This window comes from Mesocricetus auratus, unplaced genomic scaffold (genome assembly GCF_017639785.1).
Source record: "Mesocricetus auratus isolate SY011 unplaced genomic scaffold, BCM_Maur_2.0 Super-Scaffold_100007, whole genome shotgun sequence".
Classification (NCBI taxonomy): Eukaryota; Metazoa; Chordata; class Mammalia; order Rodentia; family Cricetidae; genus Mesocricetus; species Mesocricetus auratus.
Window position 1 is genome coordinate 13,635,573 of NW_024429191.1, and position 20,028 is coordinate 13,655,600.

Here is a 20,028-nt window from a genome sequence, read left to right on the forward strand (position 1 = left end):
ACAAAAAGCACTAGAACATAACAATTATATTTTCCCCCAAACTTTGAATTGAAAAATATAAACTCACAATTTATACTGTTATGGGCTAGATATTTAAAAGGAATCTAATTTGAAAAAAATGAAATTCTCTTATTCAAATCATAAATGTTTACTTGTTTCTTATCCTCACAGTTTACATTAAGCAATATTAAGTAAAAGTAAATCCGCCTTCAAAAGTGTGCAGTGCAAGCTGGACATGGTGGCACACACCTTTAATCCCAAGACTCAAGGGGAAGAGACAAGAGGATCTTTCTGAGTTCAAGGTACAGCCTGGTCTACAAAGGAGTTGTAGGACAGCCAGGGCTGTTACACAGAGAAACCTTGTCTCAAAAAAACAAAACAAAACAAAACAAAATAAAACAAAACAAGTGTGCAATGCAGAGTCCTTCTGGCATCAACAAGAATATCAATATACTAGCTAAGTATGGAAGTGTTATGAGATAGACTCTACACTGTATTCAGGCTCTGATATGCTCTTTTGCAGTTTACAACCAAATAATTGTGTGTGATGACTCTTTGAAAAAAATATTGACCCATTTTCATTATCAAATTCTCAAGGTATAGGTTACAAAGCCAATTTCCAGGAAATCTACATATATTACTTTTTAACAGTGGTCTCATTTCTTCTTCTTTTTTATATACACTTCTCTTTATTTATTTGTTCATTCATTCATTCACTCATTCATTTTTGGGCTTTTCAAGACAGGGTTCTTCTGTGGCTTTGGAAGCTGTCCTGGAACTAGCTCTTGTAGACCAGGCTGGTCTCGAACTCACAGAGATCTGCCTGCCTCTGCCTCCCGAGTGCTGGGATTAAAGGCGTGTGCCACCACCACCTGGCCATCATTGCTTTTACCATGTATCAAGGTCATTAAAAGAATGAAGTGGCCAGGCGTTGGGTGTTGTGCGTGTTAATCCCAGCACTTGGAGGCAGAGGCAGGCAGATAGATCTCTGTGAGTTCGAGGCCAGCCTGGTCTACAGAGCGAGTTCCAGGACAACCTCCAAAACAATACAGAGAAAACCTGTCTTGGAAAAAAAAAGATTGAAGTGTAGACACCGTTTTTAAGCATTTTAATGCTTGTACATATGAAAAACAAGAATACAAGTTCCTCGAGGCCAGGCAGTACCCAATGCCTGGCATATTTCAGCAGTGTGCTTGCTAAATGATTGCCCAGAACAGCAAAAAGGTTTAGGGCTACTTCTCTTATCTCCACAACAGCAACCAAGACATAAACAGGCCAGTGCTCAGTATAGAAAGCTGTTATTTGGAACTCACACTAGATTGGGTTTTGCATGCATGGTTTACACTCTTCAAATATTTATAGACAGTTTTCTTTGCCTCCAGCTCTGGTTGTCACTTAGCCAAGTTATACATACATGGTTCTTTTAATCTTTCCTTAGAAATCAATTCCACTCAGCTCTTTAATCATTCTAGCTGCATTTTCTTAACTTTTAGCTATTTGTCTTTCTGATGACTTAGTCTGTTGAAATGTATGAAAGTGAAACGGCTATGAACATCGAGAACTATTCCATTTGAACTATTTCAAGGTTCAATGTATTTTATGTGGAAAATAAAACTTTCCTTTTATTGTGTCTTAAAAATTCTATTTATGTTGATGTTTCAAAAATATTCCAAAAATATTATTAGTATTATATTCTCTAAGGGTAAGTGTCACTAGCCAAAATCTCTTGTGTCTATGGCTAACTGATCTATCCTGGAGTGTTTCAATATGAGAAAATATAGGAATCTAGATTAACATAGCCACACAGAAAAGTGTCCATTTCAAGATTCTAGCTATTTGTAGACATGCCTTACTAAGCTAAATATAGCTTTAAAAAATTAAATTAGAAACAAGCTTGTTTTACATGTCAATCCAGTTCAATCTCCCTCCTTCCCTCCCTGAACCCCACTTGTCCCCTATCCCATCCCCTTTCTGCTCCCCAGGGAGTGTGAGGCCTTCCATGGGGGATCTTCAAAGTCTGTCTCATCATTTGGAGCAGGGCCTAGACTCTCCCCCTTGCGTCTAGGCTGAGAGAGTATCCCTCTATGTGGAGTGGGCTCCCAAAGTCCATTCGTGTACTAGGGATAAATACTGATCTACTACCAGAGGGCCCATAGATTAACTAGACCTCTAAACTGACATCCACGCTTAGGGGGTCTGGGACAGTCCTATGCTGGTTTCCCAGCTATCAGTCTGGGGTTCATGAGCTGTTCACGTCAGCTGTTTCTGTGGGTTTCTCCAGCCTGGTCTTGACCCCTTTGCTCATCACTCCTCCCTCTCTGCAACTGGATTCCAGAGTTCAGCTCAGTGTTTAGCTGTGGCTGTCTGCTTCTGCTTACATCAGCTACTAGATGAAGGCTCTAGGATGGCATATACGTTGGTCATCAATCTCATTATCGGAGAAGGGCATTTAAGTAGCCTCTCTGCTATTGCTTAGATTGCTAGTTGGGGGTCAACCTTGTAGACTCTGGGCATTTCCCTGGTGCCAGATTTCTCTTTACACCTATCATGGCTCCTTCTATTATGGTATCTCTTTTCTTGCTCTTCTCTATTCTTCCCCTGACTCGATCTTCCTCTCTCATGTGCTCCCCTCCCCCTCCTCTTCTCCCCTTCTCTGTCTCCTAACTCCCTCTCCTGTCCCCCCATGCTCCCAATTAGCTCAGGAGATTTTGTTCAATTAAAAAAAAGTAAAATTGGATAAGGATAAAAAACCCCAAAAACCAACAACAAAAAGATTCTAACACTACAAGCCCAGGAACCAAATGAGATGACACCAAACTAAAAAATGCAACGACACATAATTTCATTATCTTAAGAATGGCTATCAAAAAAGTTGAAAAAATAACGAGTGCTGACGACAATGTGAGCAAACGGGAACCCTTTCCCACTCTTAGTAGGAAAGTAAGTAAGTCATTATGGAAACCAATCAATATGGAGATCACTCAAAAACTTAAAAAAAGGAACTAACACGATCCAACAATTCCACTCTCCGGTACACATCCAAAGGAAAGGAAGAGACACCTGCACTGCCAGGTTCACTGTAGCACTTTTCAGAACAGTCAAGAAACAGAACCCACCTAAGTGTCACCAGTGAATAAAAGGGGAAAGTATGGCACTTACACATGCATATTATGTTTGGCCATAAAAAGAATGAAATTTGTCATTGAGACAACACAGATAGAACTTTATGTTAAGTGAAATAAATAAGGGAACAAAGACTACTTCCTTGTACTTGAAAGAACTTTATAAAAGTAGTAGTTATAGTGGTTACCAGAGGCTGAGGCCTATGGAGGAATGGGAAGGGATGGGGAGAGGCCTATCAATTGGCATTTAGTTACAGTTTGGAGTTAAGAAGCCCTGATGTGCTAGTGCATAATAGGATTACTAGAGGCAACAATGGTGTACTGTACATTTAAAAAAGCTACACTAAGATATTATAAATGTACAAAAAGACAGGTATTTAATGCTGATCTGGGAGTGTAGCTCATTTGTAAACTGCCTGCTTACCATGCATAGGACTCTTAAATTTGACCCTTAGTACTACCAACACCAAAATAAAGCAAAAACAATAGAAACTAAGAAAACAAGTTTTGTTTAACAAGATAAACATTGTACAAGGCCTATAAATATCAAAATATCACATGAAACCCTGACAATATACACATCTCTCTGTTTTTATTTCTCAATTAAAAATAAAATTCTTAAAAATCAGAAATAGGAATTTTTTAACATTATAAAATACACAAATACATAATTAAATCTAGCATTTTAATTAGCATACACATTATCTCATTCTGATATCATTTTTGTGGTGAGAGTACTTCACATACCCTTTTAAAAAGCACTCTACAAGAATAAGCTGGGAATATAGTTCTAGCATGCATAAGACCTTAGCCTTATTCCCCAGTATCACCCACAGTCACAATTATATGTCACATTTCTTGAATTTTGTTTATTTCCATCCTTAGTTGAAAGGGTACATCAAAGCCAGGACATTATTTCACACTGCCTCCAATTTAGATAGTGCTTAGTAACTACCATTCTCCAATTTTACAAGATCATTTTTTTTTAGAGTCTAAATATGAGTGAGATCACATAGGAGTTGTCTGTTTGTACCTGGCTTATTTCACTTAACACAACATCTTCAGGTTCATCCATACAGTTGTAAATGGATTCATTTTCTTATTTGTATGGCTAAAGAGTATTCTATTGTATGTGTGATATTTTCTTTGTTCATTCATGCACCAGCGCATATTTAAGTTGTTTCTATCTCTTGGCTCCTGTGACTGCTGCTGTAATGAACATGTTAGTGCAGGTGTCTCTTATGCATGCTGAATTCACTCCCTCTGGGTGTATATCCCACTAGGAGGAGTTCCAAAGCCTGCTGTGGTTTTACTTTTAATTATTTAAGGCATTTGCATATAGTTTTCCACAAAGGTTATAGTAATTATTTAGCATACAAAACCCCCACATTTTATTTAGTTCCTTTTGATGTATTTTTCTCCACTATACAAAACCATCCTATTATCTCAGAAATACCTTATCTTTCCACTCAAGAACATTAAGCTTCATGTCCTGTATTGTCTTCAACCATCAATTTTTGTGACCACAGACCATTTTATGAATAAGTAGATACAGTATAATTTCAATTCTGTTATTGGACATTCACATAACTTCCATTTTTTTTATTGAGCTTAACTGCTATTACACACAAACAACATCAATAATGCAGGGTAGGAATGTAGTGCCAGTACAGCATTTCCTCAGCACACACAAAGGCCTGGATTTGATTCCTAGCACTGCATAAAACTAGACTTGAGTGCATCCATTCACTTATACTCTCACCTCTTGGGGTTTAGAAAGAAGAGGACCTAAGTATAAGGTGTTCTCAGCTATATAGCAGTTTAAAACCACCTCTGGCTTCCTAAGACCTTCTTAAACAAAAATAAAACAAAAACCAAGAACAACCTCTGCCCCTGCAGACTTAGACAATATAAGAGTGCTGTGGATATAGATCAGGGTAGATGTCTGGCCTAGCATACCAGACATCGTGGGTTTGGTCATCAGCACTGCCTAAAACAGAATGGAGGCACACAGGCCTGTAACATCATCCCCGCCACTCCGGAAGTGGAAGCTGGAGGTTCAGAATTTTAAGCTCATTCTCAACCTCAGCTTGTGGTAAACCTGTACCGCTACATTAGACGTTTTCAGAACAACAAAGGAAAAGAGCATTTTTCTTGGGCTGGCAAGATGGCTCAGAGGATAATGTGACCAGCCAAGCCTGATTATCTGAGTTTGATCACTGAACCCACTCCAGTGGTAGAAGAATAGACGGACTCTGATCATTGTTCTTAACCCCAATTGTGTGTTGTGGTGCACATACACACTCACAGTAGGTAAAATTTAAAATGTGAAAAATAAAACAAAATGCAAGAAATCTATGAAAACAAGGGCAAACATTTATAGGTGTTCCTAAGACTGCTCCTAGACTTCCTTTCCTTGACTTCATAGTAGTGTGAATTGAAACTCGGGCCTTGTACATGTTAGACAAATGTTCTACTGCTGAGCTGTGTCCTTGACTTTTAACAAAATTTTGAGATGAGACAGGGATCTGCCAAACTGTTGACCTTGAACTCACTCTGTGGTCCAGGCAGGCTTTGGACTTGTTATTTTCCTGTATCACCTGAACTACCAAGCCCCGTTTCTATATTAGCAAGTGTAAAATTAATGGGTCAAAGGATCTGAAGAAAGGAAATTCTAAGGTTAGAATTAGGTAGGGTAAATAGTATAAAAATTTGTCTTTAGGCTGCAAAGTTTAGAAAGTTACAAAAACAGTCAAAGATAGCAGCTTCTAATAAGTGAAAAGCTACGCTTACTAATCCACTCTTTCTTTCACATCTGTGTTGATCTTTTTTTTTTTTTTTTTTTTTTTTTTTTTGGTTTTTACGAGACAGGGTTTCTCTGTTTTGTTTCGGAGGCTATCGGTCCAGCCTGGCCTCGAACGCACAAAGATCCGCCTGCCTCTGCCTCCCGAGTGCTGGGATTAAAGGCGTGCGCCACCACCGCCCGGCTTCTGTGTTGATCTCTTATTAGTTAAGCTTCATCAACTTACCTAGATCTACCATCAGAAGGCGAGTGAGGGCTGTGTAGAAGGTTGTTCGGCATCTGAAGTCACTGAGACTGTAAGAATCACTGATGCCAAGAAAGGGGAAGTGTTCGCTCTAATGAAAGCAAGAGAGCATTGAAAGTTATCCATGTTTCATCTAACTATGCAGAAAATTTTAGTCATTAAAGAATTGAGACGTACCGTGTGGTTTTTTAGCATGAATTTCACAGCATCTATTTTCACAAGTTTTTTTAAAAGGATATAGGTAATGATGTTAAGGAATCTAGAGAAATATACATAACAATTGTAAAACATAACTAAAATGACATTTTAGTATATAAGAAGAATAAATATTTCCAGGATTGCTTCCATAGAAATGTCTTTCATTTTGCTAAGGATGATAATCCATTATTAACTAGAGCAATTACTTTTCCATCTTATACATATTCTAGTTATGGAAAGAAAGAATGAATCCTATAATTAAGACAAGAACTCCTCACTATTAAAGCCTTGACAGGAGAAAATTGAAACTGACCCTTTTTACATTTGGGTATGGCTGGGGAATTTCTTTTTACTTAATAGTACTTCATAATAAAATTATTATAAAGACCCATAATAGACTATCAAGAAAGAAAAAATTTCAATTTTAAGAAACAATGAACTCAGAAGTTTAAAACTAAAATCTAGTTAGAAAGGGATAGTAAAATTCATATCATTAAGTGTTGAAAGACAGCTTAATGTAGCTAATATTTCTCAAGTGTTTAAGTGGAAGATACTTTTTCATGTATTTTATCCAGTCTTCACAATTACAGTGCTGTTATTTCTAGTCTGCAAATATGGAAACAGAAGCTTAAAGAAATTAAGTTGTCCATCTAAGATGCACAGATATGGTTGACTTTGCTGACATCTAATTCAAAGGACTGTGTGCTTCCTGTACTACATTATCATCTGAACAAGAAAACTCTGAGAATAAAACTGAGAGACCATAAACATGAATACGAAGCACAGACAGCCTCTAGTCTACTTTGTGTTTTAGGGATGGGTACCCATCACCATATTCATGTACTTTCTGCCAGAGCACATCTTGGCTCTTATATACTTCCTCCTGTCTTGAAGGCTATAGCAATCTCACTTGGTTCCATCCATGTCAAATGGAAACATTAGTTCCTTTCTTCCATATTATTTGTAAATTTCCTACATATAATGACACTGAAAAACCCAATTATCATTTTAGACATGGAATGGAAAGCACACTGGGATACACGTCAGGAAATGTGTGGGCTTTTGGCTTGACTACACTGTTCAGTCATCTGAATGAGCCTAAGTAATAAACTCAACCTGACTGAACCTTAGTTCCTCTCCAGCAAATGAGAATGGACTCTATGACCAAGGAACTGTACAGGTTGTTCTGAGGATCAGGTGATGCACTCATCTTTCCTAACTACAAACCAGGGAAAAGATACGAAGATGAAGAAAACTTATAAACAAATGGACACAAGCTACAAGGTCGATCCTCACAACTTTATCTGGAAGAACAGTATGACTTCCAATTGTTCAGTTGACTTTCCCAAAGACAAGCTGGTATGACCTAGATGTAAGTTTGTTCAACTTCCAGGTGACCACTAGAGTGGCATGCTATGCTTGTATATCCCCAGGACAGGACTGGCAGTCACACACTCTCATCAGTGCAATGCATTTCTGGCAACCAAAGGACAAGATGAGTAGTGGTAAGCCGTAAGCTTTTTCTTATATTTAAAGATACGGATTTGACGACTTTTCAAAATCATCAGTCTCTGAGCAGATGAACTTCCACTCAAACTTCACTCAGTTAAACATGGGTGGGGATCAATAAACTTAGAAATATCTTAAGTAATTACCAAAGGCAATTCTCTTAAAATTGCGCAGTTGAAAATGACAGGGTATATGGGTAATATGAATGCTGCCATTAAGAGAAGCCTTCCTGTCAGCACTGCTAACAAACAGTAAGTCATGTTTTGACAACAGAATATTTGTGGAAGCAATAAACAGAACATCCAAGGAAAAACATCATCTGCCAAAGACATTTTCTGCAGAACCGCATCTGTGCACTTTGTACAAGGTCAGTTCCTACCGCCTTTTAATTAATTCTCAAGAAAAATGGTTAAAACTTTGAAAATAATACAATGAGAATTTATATGAATATTTACATTCCTTTACAGGAATTCAGTTCAAAGCTAGTTAATGGTCCTAAGATTTAGAATGCTAAAGGGAAAGGCAAAAGGACATATCTTTACGATCTTTTATTTTTTATTCTTCTCTAGCAGACAAGTGTTCTTTTCAGTTGCTCCATTTTGGGCAGAAGGCTGGGTGGCTTAAGGTAGTACTGGATTAGGTTTGAAGGCCTGCAGCTCACAGCATGGTAACAGGATCAGCAACAGTGCTAGGATTCCTGAGCAGTAGCAGGAGTTTGCACAGGCTAATTAGTGATTGATGGGGGAGGATCCTGCTCATGGTGTGCTAATACATGGCAGAGCCAAGGTTCAAATCCAGGTCTACTGACACTACAGCATCCTGCTTTCTTTCCACCATGTGATACACACCCACTTGACTTTAAAGGCTAGTATTTGTTCCTCCACCCAAATTGAAATACAACTGTAATTGTAATTGGGCCTCGGACATGATAGGGGGAATCTTATCTTTTGGGAGTAACCAATTTGTTAATGGCCAACTGCTACATCTGACTGAGCAAAATTTCCAGAAAAATTTTCTGTATCTGTATAGTTAAAACAAAACAAAACATCAAGACAGGTGAAGATAGTCATGAAGCTAGCAACCATGACAAACATTGCTGGGTGACCAAGTTTGGTTGCTAGTGTGAGGTACAACCTTGGTTACCTCTGGAGCACAGCTGCTGTTTGCTGACTCTCAGTGAACACTTCCAAGCAGATTTCACCTCAGTCAGTGATTTTGGTCTCTTCTTAATCACCACTAATTTCTCAGCTACAGCTGACCATCATCATCACGTATACGAGCAAGGGAAATGTTTCACTTCAGTAGATCAGCGGATTCATCAGCCTCAGCTAATCAGAACCACAGAATCTTAATTCAAAGTAACACAGATAGTCTTTAAACTTCCCTCTGAAGATCGACATGCCAGGTCTCTACCTTCCGTGTTGCCCTCAATGTTCTTATCTTCCAAGCTCCTACAGAACAGCACTGCACTCAACGGCTTTTCCTGTATAAAGTTCCAAGTCCTTCCATAATCCTCCACCTCAAAACATGGTCAGACCTGTCATAGCAGCAATAGCCCACAATTCAGGGACCACCTTGTCTTAGCGTTTCTATTGCTGTGACAAAACACCATGACCAAAAAAGAAAGGGTTTATTTGACTTAAACTTCCACAGCATGGCTCATTATGGACCTGGAGGCGGGAGCTGGTACAGAAGACATGGAAGGGGCTGCTCACTGGCTGGCTCAGCCTGCTTTCTTATAGAACCCAGAACCACCAGCCCAGGGATGGCACCACCCACCATGGGCTGGGTCCTCCTTCATCAACCACTAATTAAGAAAATGCCCTACAGCAGTGGTTCTCAACTTGTAGGTCATGACCCCTTTGGGGTTGAAGTACCCTTTCACAGGGGTCACCTAAGACCATTGGAAAATGCAGACATTTACATTATGATTCATAACAGTAGCAAAATTATGAAGTAGCAATAAAAATAATTTTATGGTAGGGGGTCACCATAATGTGAGGAACTGTATTAAAGGGTCACGGCATTAGGAAGGTGGAGAAACACTGCCCTACAAGTTTGCCTACAGCCTGATCTCATGAAGGCATTTTCTTAATTGAGATTCCCTCCTCTCAGATGACTTTAGGTTGTATCAAGTTGACATAAAACTATCCAGCACAAGAATCTATCACATTTTGTCAAATCTAAAATGCCACTATATAAAAATAAAAAGGAAACCATCATTTTTATGTACTACTGAAAAAAAGTGCTTCTATTTTTCACTTTATTTTATATGTGGGAGTATTCTGCTTGCCTGATATAAGTGTACCACGTGTGTGCAGTGCCTCATCCATTAGTTACAGACAGTTGTGCTGGAGACCGAACCTGGGTCCTCTGCAAGGTCAGCAAGTGCTATTAGTCCCTGAGCCATCTCTCTAGCCCTGAAAAAATGATTCTAAATAATATTAGCTGAACTTTTGAAATATCTTACAACAACAGTGTCAATATAAAAAAAGTCTCAGAACTGAATAGTGTAATACTCACTAAGCATAGCAGGTATCTTAGGGTCACATATGTTCACTGTTTATAGACAATTTAGATCTTGAAAATAGTGTGTGTGTGGAAAGTCCCACAGATAAGAACATTACATGTCAGGAACATGAGTTAATTTATGAAGGAGGCTTACGCTCATGAACCTCAACCAGTCATCTAAATGACTAAGTTCCTTTTATCTCTTTAAAACAAGTATGAGTTATACTTCAGTCACTCAATAGGAGAGGTGACAATACATTCTAAAGCCAATAATATTTTAATATCTATTACTCACTCTACAATCTGGTAGAAAACAAGAGTAATGCATAGTAAACAACATTACACTCATACCTAAGATGTAGTCATAAGAACACTGTGTTTAAGACCATTAAGAAAGGAATTTGAGGTAAGGCTGGTCTATAGAGGGAGTTCCAGGATAGCCAGGGCTACATACAGACAAGTCTTGTCTTGAAAAACCAAAAGGGGGGAAAAGAGAGAAAGAAGAACATTAAGAATAATCAAAGATGATGAGAAAAAAAGAAAAGAATTAAGTGTTCAGGAAGTACTGAAGGATTAAGGATTACAACTATTTCAGTATTCCTTTCCTAAGTCTTTATGAAGAACCAAAAATCTGAGTTGAGTCAAAGGAGAGGGAATGATACTTTTGGTGATTCAGTGAGGGACAAGAAGGTGTCAAGCAGAAAGAAAAATTAATGTCGTTGATCCCAGTGTAAAATACAAAAAGCTGTTCAGTGGGTGGGTCAGCAAACTAGGGGAACTCTGTAAGTCAGGTGGTATTACAAGACTCTATGCAATCAGTGATGTTACTTTGATCTGAGAAGCAAGCGGAAGTGATTCAGCACTTTGGGAAGAGAAATGATCAGATCCGGAAAATACCCACGGAACATGATCTTTTGAAGAAGGAATATAAAGTTGGTGAAGGCCTGAATGAGGTATGCAAGAGTACAGACAACTCCTACACTTGACTCTAGTAGAGAACTACCAGACAGAGGAGCTAAATTATGATTTTCCTCACGTTGAATAGGCAAAGAAAAAAATAACACTTGAGCCCAGCGAGTCCAGCTTCAGGTGAGATTGGGTCTCAGGCGGGGACCGCCCGCCCATCCCCCATCCCCCTTGATCTTCGGGGCCACTCCTGGCATCCAGAAGACCCGCCCACACAGGAAAGACATCAGCCCTTCCAAGACTCCAACCCCAGTGAGTCCAGCTTCAGGAAAGACATCAGCCCTTCCAAGACACCAACCCCAGCGAGTACAGCTTCAGGAGACCCGCCCACACAGCAAAGAAGTCAACAATTCCAAGACCCCAACCCCAGTGAGACCAGCTTCAGGAAAGACATCAGCCCTACCAGGACCCAAACTCCGTGTCAGCATCCCCAGCTTCAGCTGCAGGAAGGAAGGAGACCAGTGGAGACGGAAAGACCCCACCAGCACCCACTGAAAGAAGAGATGGGAAGAAGACAGAATAAGAGATCACTCAGCAATAGAAACACCAACATGACCCCACCAGAATCCAGGGATCCAACACCAGCAAGACCCGAAAAGCACTACATAGACGAAGAAGAGGAGACAGACCTTAAAAATTATTTCATGAAGATGATGGAGACCCTCAAAGAAGAAACGAGGAAATCCCTTAAAGAAATAGAAGAAAAAACAAACAAAAAATCCATGAAATGGGGGAAAAATTCAAGAAATAAACAAATCTCTCAAAGAATCTAAAGAGCACCAAGAAAGAACAACCAAAAAATTAAGGAAACAACTCAAACAGTTGAAGGATTGAAAGCTGAAATAGAAACGATAAAGAAAACACAGAATGAAGGGATGCTGGAAATAGAAAAGCTGGGTAAACGATCAGGAACTACAGATGCAAGTATCACCAATAGAATACAAGAGATAGAAGAGAGAATCTCAGGTGTTGAAGACTCATTAGAGGATATAGAGTCGTCAACCAAAGAAAATCTCAAAACCAACAAATCCTTAACACAAAACATCCAGGAAATATGGGACACCATGAAGAAGCCAAACCTGAGAATAATAGGTATAGAAGAAGGTGAGGAAATTCAACTTAAAGGTACAGAAAACATATTCAACAAAATCATAGAAGAAAACTTCCCTAACCTAAAGAAAGATATGCCTATGAAAGTACAAGAATCTTACAGAACACCAAATAGGCTCGACCAGAAAAAGAAGTCACCTCGCCATATAATAATCAAAACATCAAACCTACAGAGTAAAGAGAAAATATTAAGAGCAGCTAAAGAAAAAGGCCAAGTAACATACAGAGGCAGACCTATCCGAATTACACCTGACTTCTCAATGGAAACGATGAAAGCCAGAAGATCCTGGACAGATGTCCTACAAACGCTAAGGGAACAAGGATGCCAGCCCAGACTACTATATCCAGCAAAGCTCTCAATTACCATAGATGGAGAAAACAAAATATTCCATAACAAAGCCAGATTTAAACAATACGTATCCATGAATCCAGCTCTACAGAAAATGCTAGAAGAAAACCTAGAGCCAAGGACGATAACTACATTCATAAAGACACAGGCAATATATAATCACACTTTACAAAACACCAAAAGAAAAAGGGAGGAGAAACTACACAAAATAACTTCACTAACAATAAATCAAGCACAAACAGGGATCACCAATCAATGGTCATTAATATCCCTCAATGTCAACGGCCTCAACTTGCCTATAAAAAGACACAGACTAGCAGAATGGATCCGAAGACAGAACCCTTCCTTCTGCTGCATACAAGAAACACATCTCAACATCAAAGACAGACGTTATCTCAGAGTAAAGGGTTGGGAAAAGATCTTCCAATCAAACGGTCCCAAGAAACAAGCGGTGTAGCAATCCTAATATCTAACAAATTAGACTTCAAATTAAAATCAATCAAAAGAGATGAAGAAGGACACTTCATATTCATCAAAGGAAAAATACATCAAGACGAAATCTCAATTTTAAACATCTATGCCCCAAATACAAAGGCACCTACATTTGTGAAAGAAACATTACTAAAGCTTAACATGCACATAAAATCTCACACACTAATAGTAGGAGACTTCAACACTCCGCTCTCACCGCTAGTCAGGACCTCCAGACAGAAACTTAACAAAGAAACAAAAGAACTAATAGAAGTTATGACCCAACTGGGTTTAACAGACATCTATAGAACATTCCACCCAAATACAAAGGGATATACCTTCTTCTCGGCACCACATGGAACCTTCTCTAAAATTGACCACATAATAGGAAACATAGCAAATCTCCACAGATACAAAAAAATTGGAATAACCCCCTGCATCTTATCAGACCACCATGCATTAACATTAGAATTCAACAATAACACAAATCGCAGAAACCCTACAAACTCATGGAGATTGAACAATGCACAATTGCACCATCCCTGGGTAAAGGAACAAATAAAAAAAGAAATTAAAGACTTCCTCGATTTCAATGAGAATGAAGACACAACATACCCAAACTTATGGGACACTTTGAAAGCAGTGCTGAGAGGAAAGTTTATAGCACTAAGTGCCCACATGAAAAAACTGGAGAACAGTCATACTAGAGAATTAATAGCACAGCTGAATGTTCTAGAACAAAAAGAAGCAAACTCCCCCAGGAGGAGCAGATGCCAGGAAATAATCAGATTGAGGGCTGAAATCAATCAAGTAGAAACCAGAAAAACACTGAGAAGAATCAATGAAACAAAGAGTTGGTTCTTTGAGAAAATCAACAAAATAGACAAACCTCTGTCCAAACTAACCAAAAGACAGAGAGAGAGCATGCTAATTAACAAAATCAGGGATGAAAAAGGGGACATAACAACAGACTCTGAGGAAATCCAGAGAATCATCAGGGCATACATTGAAAATCTGTACTCCACAAAATTTGAAAATTTAAAGGAAATGGACAATTTCCTGGATAGATAGCACTTGCCAAAACTAAATCAAGAACAGATAAACAATCTAAACAGACCTATAACCCCTAATGAAATAGAAGCAGTCATCAAAAGTCTCCCAAATAAAAAAAGCCCAGGCCCAGATGGCTTCAGTGCAGAATTCTACCAGAAATTCAAAGAAGAGCTAATTCCAATACTCCTCAAAGTATTCCACACAATAGAAGCAGGAGGCTCACTGTCAAACTCTTTCTATGAGGCTACAATTACCTTGATACCCAAGCCACACAAAGACACAACTAAGAAAGAGAACTATAGACCAATTTCCCTCATGAACATTGATGCAAAAATACTCAATAAAATATTCGCAAACCGGATTCAAGAACACATCAGAAAAATCATCCACCATGATCAAGTAGGCTTCATCCCAGGAATGCAGGGATGGTTCAACATTAGAAAATCTATCAATGTAATCCACCATATTAACAATCTGCTAAAGAAAAACCACATGATCATCTCACTAGATGCTGAAAAAGCCTTTGACAAAATCCAGCACCCCTTCATGATAAAGGTCCTAGAGAGATCAGGGATAACAGGAATGTACCTGAATATAATAAAAGCAATATACAGTAAACCAACAGCTAACATCAAACTAAATGGAGAGAAACTCAAAGCAATTCCTCTAAAATCAGGAACAAGACAAGGCTGTCCACTCTCTCCATATCTCTTCAATATTGTACTTGAAGTTCTAGCTACAGCAATAAGACAACAAAAGGAGATAAAGGGGATACAAATAGGAAAAGAAGAAGTCAAACTTTCACTATTTGCAGATGATATGATAGTTTATATAAGTGACCCAAAAAACTCTGCAAGGTTACTCCTAGAGCTGATAAACACCTTCAGCAATGTGGCAAGATACAAGGTAAAATCAAAAAAATCAGTGGCCCTATTATATACAGATGATGAAGTGACTGAGAAAGAAATCAGAGAAACACCACCCTTTACAATAGCTAAAAACAGCATCAAATATCTGGGGATAATGTTAACCAAGGAAATTAAAGACCTGTATATCAAGAACTTTGTGTCTTTAAAGAAAGAAATCAAAGAAGATACCAGAAAATGGAAAGATCTCCCATGCTCTTGGATTGGTAGGATCAACATAATAAAAATGGCAATCTTGCCAAAAGCAGTCTACAGATTCAATGCAATCCTTATCAAAATTTCATCACAATTCTTCAAGTACCTGGAAAGAACATTAATCAACTTTATATGGAAAAACAAAAGGCCCAGGATAGCCAAAACATCCCTATACAATAAAGGAACTTCAGGAGGCATCACCATACCTGACTTCAAGCTCTATTATAGAGCTATAGTCCTGAAAACAGCTTGGTATTGGCACAAAAATAGGCAGGTAGACCAATGGAACCGAATCGAAAGCTCTAATTTTAACCCACACACCTATGAATACTTGATTTTTGACAAAGAAGCTAAAACTGTACAATGGAAAAAAGAAAGCATCTTCAAGAAATGGTGCTGGCATAACTGGGTACTGGTATGCAGAAGACTGCAGATAGATTCATGTTTATCGCCTTGTACAAAACTTAAGTCCAAATGGATCAAAGATCTCAACATAAATCCAGCCACACTGAAACTTTTAGAAGAGAAAAGTGGGAGATACCTTCAACGAGTTGGTACAGGAGACTACTTCCTAAACATAACACCAGTGGCACAGGCACTGAGATCGACAATTAACAAATGGGACCTTCTGAAACTAAAAAGCTTCTGTAAGGCAAAGGACACAGTCAAAAAGACAAAAAGGCAGGCCACCGAATGGGAAAAGATATTCACTAACCCTACATCTGACAGAGGGCCAATCTCCAAAATTTACAAAGAACTCAAGAAACAAGTCTCCAAAACACCAAAGGATCCAATTAAAAGGTGGGGTACAGAGCTAAATAGACAATTCTCAGTAGAGGAGGCTAAAATGGCCAAGAGACACTTAAGAAAGTGCTCAACATCCTTAGCCATCAGGGAAATGCAAATCAAAACAACTCTGAGATACCATCTTACTCCTGTCAGAATGGCTAAAATCAAAAACACCGAAGACAATTTATGCTGGAGAGGATGTGGAGATAGAGGAACACTCCTCCACTGCTGGTGGGAGTGCCGACTCATACAGCCTCTTTGGAAATCAGTATGGAGATTCCTCAGGAAAATGGGAATTAATATACCACTAGACCCAGCAATTCCACTCTTAGGCATATATCCAAATGAGGCAAGTTCATACAACAAGGGCATCTGCTCCACTATGTTCATAGCAGCATTATTTGTAATAGCCAGAACCTGGAAGCAACCTAGATGCCCCTCAACTGAAGAGTGGATAGAGAAAATGTGGTACATTTACACAATGGAGTATTACTCAGCAAAAAAAACAATGGAATCTTGAAATTCGCAGGGAAATGGACAGCACTGGAAGAAACCATCCTGAGTGAGGTAACCCAGTCGCAAAAAGACAAACATGGTATGTACTCACTCATACATGGATTTTAGACATGGATCAGGATAGTGCCAGTTTGCACTACCACTGATAGAGAGTCTGGGAAACAGGAAAGAACCTAAAAGATATGAATATATGCATAGTACCCAAGAGAAGAGGATGGAGACAAGATCCCCTGAATGGATGGGGAACACGGCGAGGGTTGGGGGGGGAGTGGGACTTGGGAAGAAGAGAGGGGGTGAAGAGGAAGAGAGTTGGTCAGGGGGGAACAGGAAGTTGAGGGGGTGGGGGTAGAATAGGGGGAAGAGGGAATCATAGGATCGAATACAGATCAGGCACCAGAGCGACCTCGAGTGATCTAAAGGGATAACACCAATTGGCAAGCTAAGCAATAGTGGAGAGACCACCTCGAATGCCCATTCCTGATAATGAACTTGATGTCTATAACCATCTGGAGCCTTCATCCTGTGACTGATGGAAGCAGAGGCAAACACACAATCACTGAACTGAACCCAAGGAACCCAGTGACAGAGAGAGAGGAGTGATGAGCAAATTGGCAAAGAATGGGCTGGCAAAACCAGCAGAGACAGCTGATCTGAACAGAGGAAAGCTCTTGGACCCCAGACTGACAGTGGGGAGGCCAGCATGGGACTGATCTGGACCCCTTGAATGTGAGTGTCAGCGAGAAGGCCTGGGCAACCTATGGGGCCCTGAGCTGTGGATCAGTGTCTATCCCTGGTATACAAACAGTCTTCGTGTGCCTATAGCACAAAGAGGGATGCTCTCTCAGCCTGGACTCTTAGGGGAGTGCCTGGACCCTACCCAGAGTAAAATGACAGACTCTGATATCCCCTATATGGAAGGATTTGGCAATAGGGTGGTAGGGTGGGGGGGAAGGGGAGTGCGGGAGGAGGGGAGGGAGAGGGAACTGGGATTGACATGTAAAACAAGCTATTTAAAATTAAAATAAAAAATAATGAAAAAAAATAACACTTGATGACAGATGTTAATAAAAGTATGCTTGGGGGCTGGAGAGATGGCTTAGAGGTTAAGAGCACTGGCTGCTCTTCCAGAGGTCCTGAGTTCAATTCCCAGCAACCACATGGTGGCTCACAACCATCTGTAATGAGATCTGGTGCCCTCTTCTGGCCTGCAGGGATACGTGAAGGCAGAACACTGTATACATAATAAATAATTTTTTTTAAAAATAAAAGTATGCTTGAAGGATGCATGTTAAAACTAATTTATTTAACACTCTCTTACACCATTTGGAGAGGGTATTCAGGGAAAGAAAACAATGTATTAAACTTAATACCTTCACAAAAGTAGAATCATTACTCCTTATTTCTAAATATTTCTTGTAACACACAGTTTTATTTCCGTGTCTCACTTGTTTTATTCTATACATCTCTTATCTATATTTTCTCCCGACTACCATCTTATTCATGAATCATACCTTACTGGTAGCAATGTCTCTTATGCATAGTAGCTAGTAATTTAAAAAATATTTAATAGTACGTTAGCTTTATCTAATAAAAGTGGCTCCTCAAAAGTAGCTACATCATGGGCTGGAGAGATGGCTCCGTGGTTAACAGACCTTGCAGTGTAATCATGAAGACCTAAGTTCAGACTTAAAAAATGCATTTAAAAGCTGGGGGTAAGCTGGGAGTTGGTGGCACACGCCTTTAATCCCAGCACTTGGGAAGCAGAGGCAGGCGGTTCTCAGTGAGTTCAAGGCCAGCCTGGTCTACAGAGCGAGTTCCAGGACAGCCTCCAAAACAATACAGAGAAACCCTGTCTCGAAAAACAAAAACAAAACCAAATAATCAAACAAACAAACAAGCTGGGGGTAGCTTTGAACACACTTATAACTCCAGCATTGAAGTGATGAAGACAGGAGGGTGACTGGCAATGGTTGGCTGCCAACCTACCTGAAAAACTAGTATACATTTCATTCACATATACACCTAATACATAAGCAAAAAATTCAGTCCCACATTATTTTTAACATATACATTTCCAGAAAATTAGTCTATAATTTGAATTAGATTAAAATCTTTTATGTTAGTAAAGCAGTTGACTTTGGGCTCTTATAGGAAAAATATGGAAAGAGGAATAAAATCATGGTAATTCTGTTAAGAATCAGGGCTCTAAGGGCAGGGTCTATAATCTGCTCTTTTGTCCTGTACTTGGCAAATGCCTAGTACTAGCTGAATTGATAGAGAACAAGAAGCTACAGTAAATTAAGGTGAGTGTAGAATGAAATTTAAAAATCACTACTTTATCTTTAATCATATGTAGTAAAGATCATCTTTGGGAAGATAGTCTGAAGCCAAAGAAAAGGAATGATTTATAGATAACCAGGGCAGTTACCTGGGTATATGAGCTACACATTCACACAGGACTCCAGAATTTAGAAATGCTTCATCTAGTTTAAAGCTTTATTGTTGGAGGTCTTTACATTATAAATGATTTTAAAGAAGGGACCTCCCAGTTTTCATTTTGAGCTAGAACCTCAGAATTTATAGGTGTTTTGTGATAAAGAAATAATTAGTCCCATGGCTCACTGAGAATTAAACTAAAAACTTAACACAGACCCTCTTTATTAGGGTCTATTTATTTTTAAAAGATCATTTTCATTTGTTTATTTGTATGTCGTGCGTAGGGAGGTCAGAAAGGAGGCCGGGTTCCTTGATGCTGGAGATATCAGCACCACAACCACCTAACATGGGTGCCAAGAATCCACCTCTGAGTCTCATTTAGAGAAGCAAGTGCTCACTGAGTCATCTCCAGTCTCCCCCTCCTATGCCCCCACATCCAGGGGTCTATTTTTAAAAGTGAAATAGTCTGGCCTTTCCCAAACCTTTAAAGATTGTGCTAAAAAGGGTGACCACCAACAGGAGCCTGGAAAGAATAAAACTTCCTTTCTTATTATTATACCTGTGAACCCACAGTAGGAGGTGTTACTGCTATCAATTTGAGTAAATGAAGAGCTGAAGTAGAAATGTTTACCAACTATCCTCCAAAAAAAGGAAAGCTTCAAGAAACAGTTAACAAACAACAGGACTATGGAGATTCAACACTTACTTTTTTTTTTGGCATTTAAGGTAAGTTAACTTTGAGTACTTTGTTGACCTTCACTCTCTGATTTTCTCAGCAGCTTCCTTGCTCCAGTCACTTGGACAATCTCACCATTTCTCATCCAGAGAGA

At 39.2% G+C, this 20,028-nt stretch overlaps 1 protein-coding gene across 2 annotated transcripts in view; it reads right to left on the reverse strand.

Moving 5' to 3' along the window:
• The window catches only part of Ranbp17 (RAN binding protein 17), a 323,547-nt gene that overhangs the window by 94,525 nt on the left and 208,994 nt on the right, over window positions 1–20,028 (reverse strand). For both annotated transcript variants that reach the window (XM_040748431.1, XM_040748430.1), the window contains 2 exons: window positions 6,347–6,410; window positions 6,152–6,260 (listed from right to left, as the gene is read on the reverse strand). In XM_040748431.1, the coding sequence (XP_040604365.1) occupies window positions 6,152–6,260; window positions 6,347–6,410 (173 nt within the window). The remainder of the gene's footprint in view (window positions 1–6,151; window positions 6,261–6,346; window positions 6,411–20,028) is intronic.